The sequence below is a fragment of the Uloborus diversus genome, chromosome 1, assembly GCF_026930045.1.
Source record: "Uloborus diversus isolate 005 chromosome 1, Udiv.v.3.1, whole genome shotgun sequence".
Classification (NCBI taxonomy): Eukaryota; Metazoa; Arthropoda; class Arachnida; order Araneae; family Uloboridae; genus Uloborus; species Uloborus diversus.
In genome coordinates, this window is record NC_072731.1 from 131,616,779 (window position 1) to 131,631,046 (window position 14,268).

Below are 14,268 nucleotides of genomic sequence, written 5' to 3' on the forward strand. Positions count from 1 at the left end.
TTAAATAAGTATTTTTTAAAAAGTAGCCGAAGTTTTCCCTGAATTTATTGAAAGCATATGATTTTTTTTTTTTTTTTTTTGAAAAATTTAACGAAATGAGAAATATACTGCGTGAAAACTACCCAAAGGTAATATTGAAATAAAAAATGAATTTAAGAGTTTCTTTTTTTGGAAATTTCTTCATGATTTTTTATTATTATTATTACTTTTTTTTTCCTCCTTTTTTTTTAAATTTGATTTTGATAATATCGATACTTTTAGCGATTGACGAGATCACATGATTATTCACGCAGTAGGGCGATTTATCAGCTGACAGTGTGTGAAAAGTTCAAACATTTTAAAATGGTGAGAAAACTCTTTGTAATTTAAATGATTTTTTCTAAACTTGTTAAACAAATTACTAATCTGCCAGTGGTCAGACTTTTCACAGCAGTTTTTTTTTTTTACGAATGATGAAAATGAGAGAGCAGGTTCTCATTATTTACATGTTTGTGTACATTTAAATTACGTTATGTTGCCTAGTTTTCTGATGTCATTTTCGGGAAAACATTGTTAAATTATTCAATGAAATAATGAAGCATGCAGCATAACCTTTAGACCCTTTAAATTTGTTTTCGCACTTGGGATTCTAAAGAAGTAAAGCAATAGCTAAGAGTAGGAAGTAAATCATTAGGAGAAGAAAAAAAAAGATTTCGTAACAAAAGGTAATGCTCTTCTGTGCTCCCTTTAGTGAGATGACTAAAATCTATCATATCAGTCTGTGAACTCCCCGATAAGCATTTATGGTACATGGTATTTATTTTTGAAAGTACTGAATAGGTGTAGGTGGAACCTTGTTGGCAGATGTCAAAAAGTATGGAAATTATGAGGCTTTAAAAGTAACTAGTCTATGAAAAATATATAATTACCACAGATAAGCAATTGTGATTGAAAACTATCCTAACAAGTAATTCTTAAACTTTCTTACATCAAAATCTAGATAGTGAGCTATTGTTTTAAAATCAACATTGAATACTTTCTTAAGAGTTGTGTGCAGAAATCTTTGTTTAAATTGGAAAAATAATACAGTAAAACATCTCCTAAGGGACACCCCTCTTATGCGGACAATTTTTAATTTCCCAGTTCCAATGCAAATAACATTATTAAACCTCTGTCTTGCGGAGAAAAAAAAATAGTCCCGTTAGTGTCCGCATTAGAGGGATTTTACTGTATTTGGTTTTGGTGGACCCCTTGATTTTGTCGGTATTATTTGGCCTTCCTTACTTGGCGAATCTCTTTTCCGTTGACATTTGAGTCTTCTTATAACAATGGAAAAGCTGTGGTGCAGTATTTTCTCGTTATATTTCAAGTATTACTAAAAAAATCTGGTATGAGCGCCATACTACTTCCTTTTATGTCTTTTAAATACAGTTGAGTCCCGACTTACAAGAGGGATGCATTCCAAGACTCCTCGCGTAAATTGAAATTAAGGTTTTGGACACTACGGTAAAAACCCTGGTTTTTACTGTCCTGTCCAAAAGTGTCCAAAACTATGTTTTTAGAAAAATTATATTTTGTGAAAAAATATTAAAAACAGAATAAAATGTATTTAAAATAATGCTTTAGATTGAACATTTATTCAATAAGATCATTCAACTTATTTGTGCAGCTGACTTTAATCTAGTTACATGAAAGTTGAATTCTTGATTACAATTTCAATTTGTATGCATGAGTCTATTTTATTTATTATTTTTTTGATAATAGTAACCAAATTTCCCTATGTTTATGCATGTGTGCAAATGAAAGCAGGATTGGCAAGGTTTTTACCATCCTGTTCAAAACCCTTGTGTCCGAAAGCGTCCAGAACTATTTTTTGAGAAACTATATTTTGTGAGAAAATATCAAAAACAAAACAAAATGTGTCAAAACTATTTTTTGGACTATTTAATACATTTATTCAATGCGGATGTTCAAGTATAAATATATCTATAGTGTATAACTTATTTATGTAGCTGATTTTAATCTAATTACGTAGAAATTAAATTTTTCATTAAAAATTTCAATTTGTATGCAAAAGTTTTTTTTTTCCATTAACCAATTTTTTCGACATTTATGCATGTGTGCAAAAGAAAACCTTTTGTAAAAATTATTTGTAAAAACCATTAAAAAAAATTAAGCTTTTTTTTTCACCTCAATATTTATTGCACATTTAATAGCATTCCTTTGAGTTATAATTGGAACTGAAATTAGTTGTCTTGGTAGTGTTGTGTATTTCTTTTCATAACTCTACCAACTGTTACATAAGAAAGTTCTTATATATTAGTTACTGGCATTTTTTTAAGTAAAATATTTTTTAAATGAACATTTGGAGAAAATTTTTATCAAATACTCACAGGGACCGCGTTAAGCATTTGCCAATGCGGTAAAATCGGCGAACAAGATTCAAAATTGGCGAACAGAAAATTCTCTAAAATATACACAGAGGGAAAAAAATCTCCCTTCAGATGTCAATCTAGATAAAAATTAGGTCCATTCACAAATTTTGGACCCCTAAAAACAGACCCTTCACAAAATTCCGACCCCTAAAAAGGAACCTTTCACAAAACTCCCAGACTAGCAATTACTGAAAGTTGTTTTATCCTCGGACCACTCCAAGCAGATTGAGGTGCGTGGATGCGTGTTAGCATCAGATTGGAGCGTTACCATCCATCGGATCGGAGGAAGGATGACGTTTGCCTCTCGCCTCTTTGCGCCTCTCGCTGATTGGATATAGAGTGTGCGGCGTCGCCACCGAGTAGAAAGTGTTGGCGGATGCCTTGTTGAATGGCGCGTTTGTTTCATTGCGTTCGATGTCTGAAACATCGCCGTAAGATAGGAATGCAGTCTTTACTTTGTTAAAAGCTTTTATTTCTACTCTCAAATTTATTAAAGATTGATAAATATCACTTGAAGTTGTTTTTGCCATTTTTTTCTTTGAAAAATTACATATGATTTGTGGAAAAACTACTTAATTTGCATTTTTTTTTAATCACCAAATTCTTAAAAACGGACAAAAATTCTTGGATATACCCCTGCCCTTATCCTCAAAAAATTGTCAAAAATTAAGCTGTACTTCACTTTCTGATTAAATATTTCTGCAGACAAAAATATATTAAGATGAGAGAAAGTTAGTCTTTGATTCAAAGACTAACTTTCTCTCATTTGACTTTTGAAATTTGGCTAACACTTTAAAAATTTGGCTAATTTACTGGCGAACAATTCAAAATCCTTAGCGCGATCCCTGACTCATTAATATCTATATTTATGTATTACAAATATTGCATTAAAACAAATTGATTAGATTACACCCCTTTAGCTTTAGCATAGTTTTGGACGGTAAAAACCACCTGTCCTGTCCTAAACCAGTTTTGGACTGTCCATAACCCAAACCTTGTTTAAGGGCTCTTTCCAGAATTTTTCAAAATTTAGGGTCTTAAAATGCAATTTTTATGAATACCAAAAGGAGGATTCTGAAACTCTTAAAGCACAAATTCTGAAAACACATTTTAAAGCTCTCATTGGCAATATTAGGCAAGAGAGGGAAAAGGGTTACCTTCCGGAAATTGTTTGTGGGGATGAAAATCTTCCGCGGATCACCGATTTTCCACTTTTTGTTTTTTTTCTTTTATTTCCGCAGTTTTTATGTTTTAAAAACCAATTTTCAAAGACGGCATATATCGGTCGCGTCATTGGTGAGGCGACGTGAAACAATATAGGGAGATGTCAGAACTGTTGGCTAAACGATAAGGAAACGATGTTGTTTACGATAGAAAAGGGGGAAGTGTCATAATGCCGCGTAAATATGATATCGTCATAATGCCGCGTACATATATCGTCACAATGCCACGAAATCGATGTAGGAAAATATTGATGTTAAACAATAACAGCATGGTATAGTTTACGTCGTTGGTACCAGGAATGGAAATTTTCGGCGGATTCGCTATTCTCTTTTTCTTTGTTTTTGTTCCATTTTGTGGCCGAGAGTTTTCAAGCAATCGATTTCTCCCATCCCCACCCTGATTTTTACTGACTCACATGTTCTTTCAAGGTAGATAGAAGAGAAAAACTTAGTTTCCTGAGTAGGGAGAGGGAAAGGCTTGAGAATGACGTAGCAATCGTCAGTGTTTACTCATTTTCGAAATCTGATTGCATCCACTTCCATAACACTCGCTCAATTCTGTCTACTATGCCATCCTACCACTCAGACCTTTACAACTTTTTGTAGATTATTATTTTCAACCCTTGTATTTTATTTTTTGCTGAAGACTTGTACGCTTATTGTTTTGCCACACCCATTTCAAAGTCACTTTCAAGTGATCCATCACGATCACGCAAATACGCCCTCACATCCCTTCTTCCCCGACCTCCCATCAGAATTTTTGCTGAGGCAATCGTTCTTTCTTGGGTAGAAAGAAGGAAGTAACTTGCTGTTGGTGGGGAAATGCTGGAGAGTGACGATGCAATCGCAATCATTAGATGTAGCTTTTTGAAATCCGATTGCATCCGCTTCTTTAACACTCTCTCATTTTTATCTGCTATGCTATTCTACTGCTTAGACATTAATACCTTTTTGTAGACTATTATTTTCAACCCTTCTTATTTATCAATTTCCTGAAGACTGCCACGCCCATTCAAGCCAACATCATTTGTCAGATTTAGTTTTAATGCTTATCAGAGATATAAAGAATCTCTTGAAGATTTTACTGAATTCTAATTCATTTTAATTATATTGTGCTATTTTATTATGATATGCATGTAAATATAGGAAATTAAAGTTGCATATACTCTCCAAGCATGACATAGTGTTTAAAGCTGTTTTATTAATTTTAAAGTAATTATTTTTATGCCAATGCTCAAAATGACAATCAAAGCTCAGAAACAGTTTTAGATTGGTTTTAGGTTTTTTTAAATTGATTTTTATACAATATACCCAGTAGGGTGCATCATACGCCCCATCAAATTTTTTTTTGTTTACAAATGCTTTGTCCCTAAGCTATTTTTATTCTACATACAAAATTAATAATTTGTGTGGAATTTTTCACACTTTGGACAATATCTATGTGTGCCACCTGCCAACTGAAAGTTATGAAAACTCAGAAAAATAACACATTAAGCAATTTTTTACATTTGTTTAATTACTGAAAGAATTATTTTACTTATTGAAGCAAATTTACAGTATATTTTATAATATTACTTTGTTAATTATTAAAGTTTGGCTTGAAAGTTAGTTTTTAATCAATTTTCCTCCTTTTGAGAAGATTTGGGAGTTGTTTTCGATCATGCTCAACTACTTGTAATATATTCTGGTAATGATCTTCAGTTTTGGCTGATATTAAAAAGTCATTGTTCAGCTTTATTCCTCGCTCAGCACAATCGTTTACTACATTTATTCCTTTCAAATTAGTTTTTGAAGTCTGAAATGAAGTACAATTTGGCAGCTGTTTAAGATCTTTCACCATGACTTCTGAATCTAACTTCAAAATTAAAAATAAAAACCAGGAATCAATGCCAACAAAATCAGACAGTGTTGATGATGAACGAATTTCTGTGGAAACTTTGGCTTTCCAAATCCCATACCAAATCTGTGTTTTAGATTAGAAAGATTAGCTGTTCTAATGGCTAACATACTGTCAGCAAGAGCACGCCGGTTTGCTTTATCACTCTATTGTGCTAGAGGTACAGTTTCTTCTGTCAGATACCAAAGGTGATTTTTAAAAGCATTAATTGCACTTCCAGAAATTTCTGAATTTATAATACTATATTTTATAAGTAAATGAAAGAATTCAAGTCATTCCATGGTGCATCGAAGACAGAAGTGCACGTCATCCACCATGAACTATATACCAAAGTGACGAAATTAACAAAATTTCTAAATTTTAAAACTTGTTAATGTGTAGTTATTGTTCCTTTGCAGTTCTTGGATTTGATGTTGAAATAAGCAAATTTTGATTGAATAAATTAATTTTGCCATCCATCGTGCTTTGTGTAAAGCTCCTGGGCGTTTATAGCCGACTGCAGTTATCTCATTTTGATTGTTTACTAAGAATAAAAGACAAAGTTGAACAAATTCTAAGTAGTCACCTCTGCAAAACACAACATTTGATTTAGCTAATTTCATAACATTGTCTTTGCACTCGTCAATTAATCTTTTTGCGGACTCGGTGAATGAACTGTTATCAAATTTGAATAAATTTATAGGTATATCAGCGTCACTCTCTTCCACAAACTGCAGTAATGTATAATGTTTGAGAAATCTTTTAAACAGATATGTGTAGTGACTTCGATACTTCAATTTTTAAATCGTCAAACACATGTGACAATAATTTCTCCAATGTGGGGACGGCAAGCTGACCATAGGAGAGCTTTACCCAAATGCTCTTGAATAACTACACATGCTGCAGTTATATGTCCTGTGTTAGAAGCAATTGGGTCAAACGACATAGTAACTGTTGAGTCAGAACAGTTTCATGAATTTAGCAAATTAGTTGTTAATTAGCAATGATATCTCCTTTTTTTGTCTGTTCCTGGTGGATATGCTGGTATACCAAGAAGCTTAACTTCATATGAATTACCCAATATAACTGCAAGCCTTTCTTCTGCAATATTATAATTTGTTAAAGTTGGTAAGAGTTTAGAACCCCAGTGCAAAATTGCAAAATCATAACCATTCCATTGATCCTTACAAGCTTTGGCAATGTCTCTGACACTTGATCATCTTGCTCTGTCTGTTGTTGCATATGATGCTGAAATTTTGGATGAATCACCACCAACTTCTGTTATTAAAATTTTAGTGTATGAAGCTTGCTTGCTGGTGTCATTTTTAAACATGTTGCTAATGATATAACATCATGTTGTTTTATAATATCATGTGGAATAAAAGCATATGTACCAGTTCGTATTGTACGATGATTTCTGGTATTATGAGCATTATAAATGTGGTCTCTCAGATCTGTCTCATCACTTGTATCACTTACATCACTATTTTCATCTCTTTCAATTTCATCAATAATAGCTGAATGAAAACTTGTATTGAAGTTGCTTGTTTCCTTGGCTATTTTTTCATAAAATGCTGCTTTCAATATTTCATGCATTTCCCGATGCTTAATTTTTTGATGTTATATTTTATCATGTGAGCCAAAGGTTGCTAGACGATAACTTTTCATAGATTGAAGAAAAGCTAAATCTTCTGGATTTTTTATAAGGCATTCTACATTTTTAAACCATAATGAAAATGTTTTAGCTTTTTCTTCCACTTTCTTTTCGTTATTAATGGAATTTGTTTTATTTCTTCTTTGAAGAGGAATTGCTTTTAATTTTGTGTTGTCTTCATGAAGTTTTAGTATTTTCTCACAGGATTTACATTCAGTAATCATTGGAATGTTTGCTTTTGCATAGAAATCAGATATTTTTGACAAGACAAGTTTTGAAGACTCCCATTTGGTAAGATCGGCACCTTTCTCAATATGATACATCAAGCAGCGAAGCACTTGCAAGCTAGTGGATAAATGTGAACCCTAAAATTCTGAGTCCTCTTGAGTTATTCCACTTCCAAGTCCAAATACCATTGAAGATTGTCTGGTTTTGACTTTTACCTTTTATACAGATGAACAAGGCTTTCTTTGTGGAGAAAATGTCACTGATTCAACAGCAGCTGATTCACTCATGTTTATTAAAAGTTTTCAAAATGTGTTACTTCAAAAATTCATGCACCTTATGAATTAAAACAGAATAGATTAACTTGTTTAAGTGGTTTACGACACACATATGCATAGAAAAACAAGAAAACTTAAAGAACTAGCATTAGTAGTTGTATGATAGAAGAAAATGGTAGAAAGTTGAAAACAAATAGTGAACCTGAACAGTGAACAGTTACAAAAGATGTTATGTAAAGTTACTGAAAATATGGTAATAGTTAAAGTTAACACAGGTGCAATGTAAATTAAATAATTAAAAAATTATTTCCCAGTATTGCACTTTGAGTCACTTTTGATGTTATAATTGTTCATTTACCTTAAAAACGAAACTTCTTGCTTGAGGTGGGATACCTAAATTAATTTTGATTTTCATAAAAATTCACAGGAATGCTATCTAGTGGTATGAGAACATTTTTAAATTAGGGACAAAACAATTTTAGACTAGTTGGGCAAATGATGCACCCTAATACCCAGCAGCTCTACAAAACTTCAAAATGCTTCTCAAAATCTCCACAGGTGCTCCTCATATTGTTTCTCCAAGGTTGGCAATACTGATAATGTCATTTTGTAATTATGGTGTCTAATGATTCAGCTTGTATTGAGTGTTTAATTATATGGAACTTTTATAGCATTTGACATCACATTATAAAGTTTTAATTTCATCTAATTTGTGGGCTGTGGGAAATTGAAAATGGTAAAAATAATTGAAACATCTGTAAAAATCTTAAATCATTTTTTTGAAATGGCGGATGAGCTTTGTGAAAAGAACTGCCATGTTGTGGTCAAGGTTACAGAAAATTTTATTACACTGGAAGCATGAAATTTTGGGAGCTTAACCTACATTTGGCTGTTGATTGGTTCTAGTATTTATGTGAGTTTGAGCTCATAAGATTTTGAGTTGCACGCGTATAAACTCGTGAAAAAAAGCTCTTTTATACTGAAATCATCATTTTTGAGACCGTTAATAATTGACCTAAAACTTATATTCTTGTTGTTTCAAATTATCAACTTTGAGACTGCATAATTAAAAAAGTTGATTAGTTGTCATGGGTTTCTAACCTTTACCTTAAACTACACCACTGGAACTATAACTACAGCTGTGTCCCAAAGTTGTTGACCCGTCGTGATCAAAGTTATTGACTTCTAAACTTGGGCATTTTTAAAAAATCATCGACATTGAGACCGTTTAATTACTAAAGCAAAGAGAAACGAAAGCCATTTTATATTTTTCTTAGTACTATACTGTGGTGAGTAGTTAATCATATACTTATTTCTGAGGGTTACTCGTGGCTTTAGCAGCTATCTGGGCCCAAACAAGGCAAAAAAGTTTAAAAAATTTCATTTTCAATTGACCTTTACCCTCAAAGCCATGAATGAGTCTCCAAAATATTTATACTAGAATGTACCTAGTATCAAGTAGTATTCTTATTTAAAAGAATTGGCTTGGTTCATTCATTGCTTTTGAAGCAAAAGCAATCATATATTTAGCTCTTTTTTTCTCAAGATCCTAAACTTTGACCTCCACTCAAGGGCCAACAAGTCAAAGTAGAGAGGAAAGAAGCTTCACTTTTTCTTATCACAATACTAGTAAAATATCCTGAAAGTTTCAGGAAAATTGAAGGTGTCAACAATAAGGCCCCCATTCACTTTGTCCAGCTTTAAAAAAAAAAAATACTCTTTAATCTCAGTTGTAAATTTTTCCTTTGTGTAGGAGGGAACTAAAAAGCTGCCAGCCTTGCCCCAAACCTAACCCATTTCTTTTGCATCACTAAAGGTAGCCAAAAACTTTTTTATTCAAACTTGAAATTCAGGGATATATTTGCTTAACATAATCAAAACCTCGCTGAAACTACTTTCTGGGGCTTCATTTGAGAAAATTTGCCATGGTTGAAATCCTGAGCTCGATCCCTTTCTATAACCTCATGTAAGGTGGCCTACAAGTGTGTATTTTGGACTATAAATTCAAAACATTTCTATGGGAGTGTACCTCTCTCCCTCAAACATTGCTAACAATAGTCTAAAACAGGGTTGCTGGCTTCTCCGCAAAAATGGCGAAACTCTGCGGTTCCGCAAAGAAGTTCTTTTGCTCCACATTTCCTGGTCGGAAGTTTTAAAGCATCATTCTTGTTTATTTGAATAAAAACTTTTCAATCTAGTCATGTAAGCACATAATCTTTTTGTAAATTTTTTGTATTTTTACAGTCCTACGAAGAAGATAACGCAGCATACAATTCTAATTATGTTGTTGGTTCTTACAACAAAGATTTTGAATATGGTTCTGATGAACCTGATGGAGAATTTCATGGATCAGATTCTGAAGAGCAAAAGCCTAGAATTTTGTTAATGGGGTTGAGAAGGTAATTTGTACTTTCTTTTATTTGTAAAAATCATTATGTTTGATAAAAATTTCTGCTTTATTTCATTTTGATTTTGATACTGAATTCTCAATTTCTGAGAGATTATGTTCTAAATGGACTTGAAACTAAATTTGTAATTAGTAGTAGGTTGAACCACTAAACTAGAATTGGCATTTTGACCTCGGAAATGGGTTGACAAACATCAAAAATAATTTTAATCCTATTCAAAACATGGTTAAAGCTCAAAAACTTATGTTTCAAAGGTCATCCTCATTTTAATGAACTCCATTAATATAATGTAGTTAAATCTTGATGTATGAAAATGAATGTCTGTCCTTTAAGACTCAAAGACAACCTGCCGGTATATCTTTTTTTATTTCTATTTTAAGCAATAAATCCGCTGAAATCTCCTAATAGAGAAGCGAAAAAATCCTTATGTATATACTATTAGCATTATGTATCAATTGAAAGCAGTGATTTTTCTGTGTAAGACAGAATCTGTTAAGTTTCTAAATTAACTAAGAAAAAAGGTCATAAGCTTTTTTGTTAGATTTTCTAAGACTTTCACTAACTACTAAATTTCTCAACATATATACAAGCATGAAAGGTAATTAGTTTTCCATATCAGAGGGATGTGCCAACTGCGCCAATCGCCGATCCTGTTTCAAACTGCTAAAAAAGATCACTAAATGGACTTTTTGCATGAAAACTGCCAATTTTGCATTTAATGTTGCAGTTCATTTAGCATATTTGGCAGTTTTGGCAGAATATCATCAAGTTTGCATTTGGAGCTTGTTTATACGACTTTTTGGCTTAGTTCCGATTTTTTGCACATTTCAAAATCTGATTGCATCTGCTTTTGAAAAGCAGGATCATTTTAATTTGTTATGTGATTCTGTTCCTTTGACTAGAAAAATTTTGCACTGATAATTATTTTCAATCTTTTGTTTTCAGTATATGAGGATTTGTAAATTCGTCTTCTTGTCACGCACACTCGAAAATGTCAATCCAATTGTATCCAAATTGATTGAAGCGAATGCCATCTGTAAAAATTAATATTGTTCATCAGTTTTTAATCTTGAGGTTTCTTAAGATTTTAGGACAGAAAATTGATCTCTAGTTTTGGTTTTAGACACTAAAGAAAGCAAAAATCTGGGAATTCTAATGCTCTGGTATTGAATATGCAGACATTTCAAGTTTCTCAGATTCAGGCATTTTTTTTCATATTTTTAGCCTGTCTTAAAATGTTTATTTATTTATATATTTTTTCTTTTTTCACATTTTTAAGCACTTTTATTATACTTGACCTGATTGTCACGGAGTAATCTGAGGCTCGATTTTGCTTTTATTTCAACATCTAGATCATTTAGATACTTTGGGATGTCACTAAATGATTTGCTTAATCCTAAGGTACAACTTAACGCTGAAAAATTAAAATTCTAAAATAAAATTATTATTTTGGTTAGGATTCAAAACAGCAAATTTCATGTCATTTCCCCATCAAATGTTTAAATATAAAACCCATTGTTACAAATTTTGTTGCCTTGCAACAGTAATGTTAATAGCAATCATAATGAAAATTTGAATCAAGGCTTCTCTGAATCAAGTAGAAAATGTATTCAATATCTTTGCTTTCAATTTGCTTTAATTTTTATCCTCATCTATTCCCATAATCAATAACGATGACGGGGTTTAGGAAAGAGACATTAAGATCTTTATCGCGAGTAACTTGTATGCTGTGAAATATAAAATAGTTTGGGAAACCTTTTCATATATAATTGTTTCTAATAATTTAGCGCACAAATATATCTAAGAGAAAAACAAGGATAAATTTTTAGGCCCAATTGCTTAAAGTTTTAGACACGTATGGGGGTAAGATTCGTTTTCTTTTAGTACAGAGCATTTATATGAAAACTTATGGTGACGTTTCATGATGGTAACATTATTCTACTTCTGAAATACATTTACACTAAAAAGAATAAAATAACAGAATTTTTTTAAAAATACTAATCACTTTTCATAATGCACTCTAAAGGATAAAATAACTTTTCTCGGTCAGAAAGGTCAATTTCAGTATTCCTGTAGTTTTCAATTTTCAGGGGTTTGTCCAGGATTTTTCACAAGATCAGTTTTTTGTGAAAAATCCAATAATTTTGTGAAAAATGAATTAATATTGTGAAAAATCAAATAATTTAGAAAAAAATTTTTTTTGTTAAGACAAAATTTTAGTTTAGAGATGGCACAAAACTGCATCATTTAAACTTAAAGTTGAGTGTTTCCCTCTTCTATGTTGAGAATATCATTCTGGGGTGTTTTTCTAGTATTTTTCGGGGGGGGGGGGGGGTGGCATTGCTCTCTCGAGTATTAATATTTATCCACCACTCTGCAATATGTTAAATTATACTAGAAATATTTCTGTGCGGTTCTTAAGATAATTAACAAAAACAAAAAAAAAAATTCAGACAAGGGTTCAGCATTTAATTTTTTGACCCAAGACACTCTTAAAAAGCACAGAATTTCTTTTAAAACTTATAAATTCCATGATTTTAACAAAAATAAAAAGAGATTTTATTTGTTTACCTCTTAACAAAGCGTACAAAAAATGAAAAATTCGAAAAATCGGATTCCCATAGCGAATGTAAAGAGATCGCAATTCTCAAAGTGAAGGCATCTAAAGTATAAAAAACGGCTTGTAAAAGAAATATTTTTGATAAAATTATTTTTAAATTGCATTTTAGAGTCCTATGATAAACAAATCATTAATAACTGTGGACACAGTTGAAGCAAAAAAAAAAACAAATCAAACCATCGATTCAGAATTTTAATTTTTGACTCATACAAGAAAATGGAATTTTGCTTTAAAAACTTGAAATGAGCGTTCTAACAAAAATAAAGAGACTTTTCATTTATTTGCATCCTAATAAAGCGAAGTTAGCTTGAAAAAAGGACAAAAGATGATTCTCTTATTGGATGTTAAAAGATTGTATTTTTCAAAATGTAGACATTTAAAGAAAAAAACGGTAAGTAAATGAGCTTATTTAAAGCTACTGTTAATCATCCTTGTTAGCATTGAAAAATCAAACTCATATAATTTTCTCCCAAAATAACAGTTAAAGCAAATATTAACAAGCTGGTAAATTGATGAGAATATTTTCTAATCAAGTCATTATAAAGGTTAAAAGCCAGACGCTGAGTGGGGATAATTTTGAAGTTGGTAAACCAATCATATTTTTTCACCCTTACTATCCCTTTGTAGTTCTAAGTTCATTTCGCTGATATATATTATTATTGTTTATTAAATCATGAGTGGGGAGAAAAGTGCTTACCAACGCCTTTTCAGAAAAGTTTACAACACCACTGCTGATTAGCTGTGATAAAACAAACAAACAAAATTATTTAAAACCAAACTTATTTTCAGCTGTTAATTTTTTTTCCAAGATATAAACAACAAGCATAATATTTATTTGGCTGTAGCAATTATTTATCGCTTGCAGAAGCATCACAAAAGTGTCAATTTTTTTCTTCTTTGTAAAATTAGCAGATTTTGTATAAGCTGATCCTTCTAATTTGACTTTTAAAAAGGTTCCAAAAATTATCTGTTTTATACAGGGAAATAGGAAATATTGCATTATTTTGCCTTCAGATTTGCTCTTTCAATAAACAATTTGTGAAAGATCCGTTATTTTTTATCAGAATTTTGCGAAGGGTACATTTTGGTTGATCCAGATTTTGTGGAAGGTCCGTTTTGGTTGTTCGGATTTTTGTGAAGGGTCCCAAACCCTTCACGGTTAACGGACCCAATATCCTCTGGCCAGACCACTGATTATTCCAAAAAAAATGATACCACAAACAGAGAAAAGTGCGGCTCAAGTCATTTCGAACCAAACTTTCCCGGTAAAAAAATTTTGGATGTTTCAACACTCAAATTTATGATTGAAAGCTATTTAATAAGAAATTCTCTACATGACTTGAGCCACACTTTTCTTCGTTTATGCTGTCGTTTTCTTGGAATAATTGAAAACTACAGGAGTACACTGAAACTGTCCTTTCTGACCGAGAAAAGTTATTTTATCCTTTTTTGAGTGTATTATGAAAAGTGTTTTTTAAATAAATTCTGTTATTCTATTCTTTTTTTTTCTCAGGTATTTAAAAATTCCTTTTCTGTTTGTTACATTTCTCAAAATCATTTCTTTTTTCGT

General features: G+C 31.7%; 1 protein-coding gene across 1 annotated transcript in view; it reads left to right on the forward strand.

The window, feature by feature from the left end:
* The first annotated feature begins 250 nt into the window (after positions 1-250).
* Positions 251-14,268, forward strand: part of LOC129221293 (ras-related GTP-binding protein D-like) — a 58,318-nt gene continuing 44,300 nt past the window's right edge. Inside the window, exons 1-2 of the mRNA XM_054855755.1 lie at positions 251-345; positions 9,915-10,069. Of these exons, the coding sequence (XP_054711730.1) occupies positions 343-345; positions 9,915-10,069 (158 nt within the window). The 5' untranslated portion in view covers positions 251-342. The remainder of the gene's footprint in view (positions 346-9,914; positions 10,070-14,268) is intronic.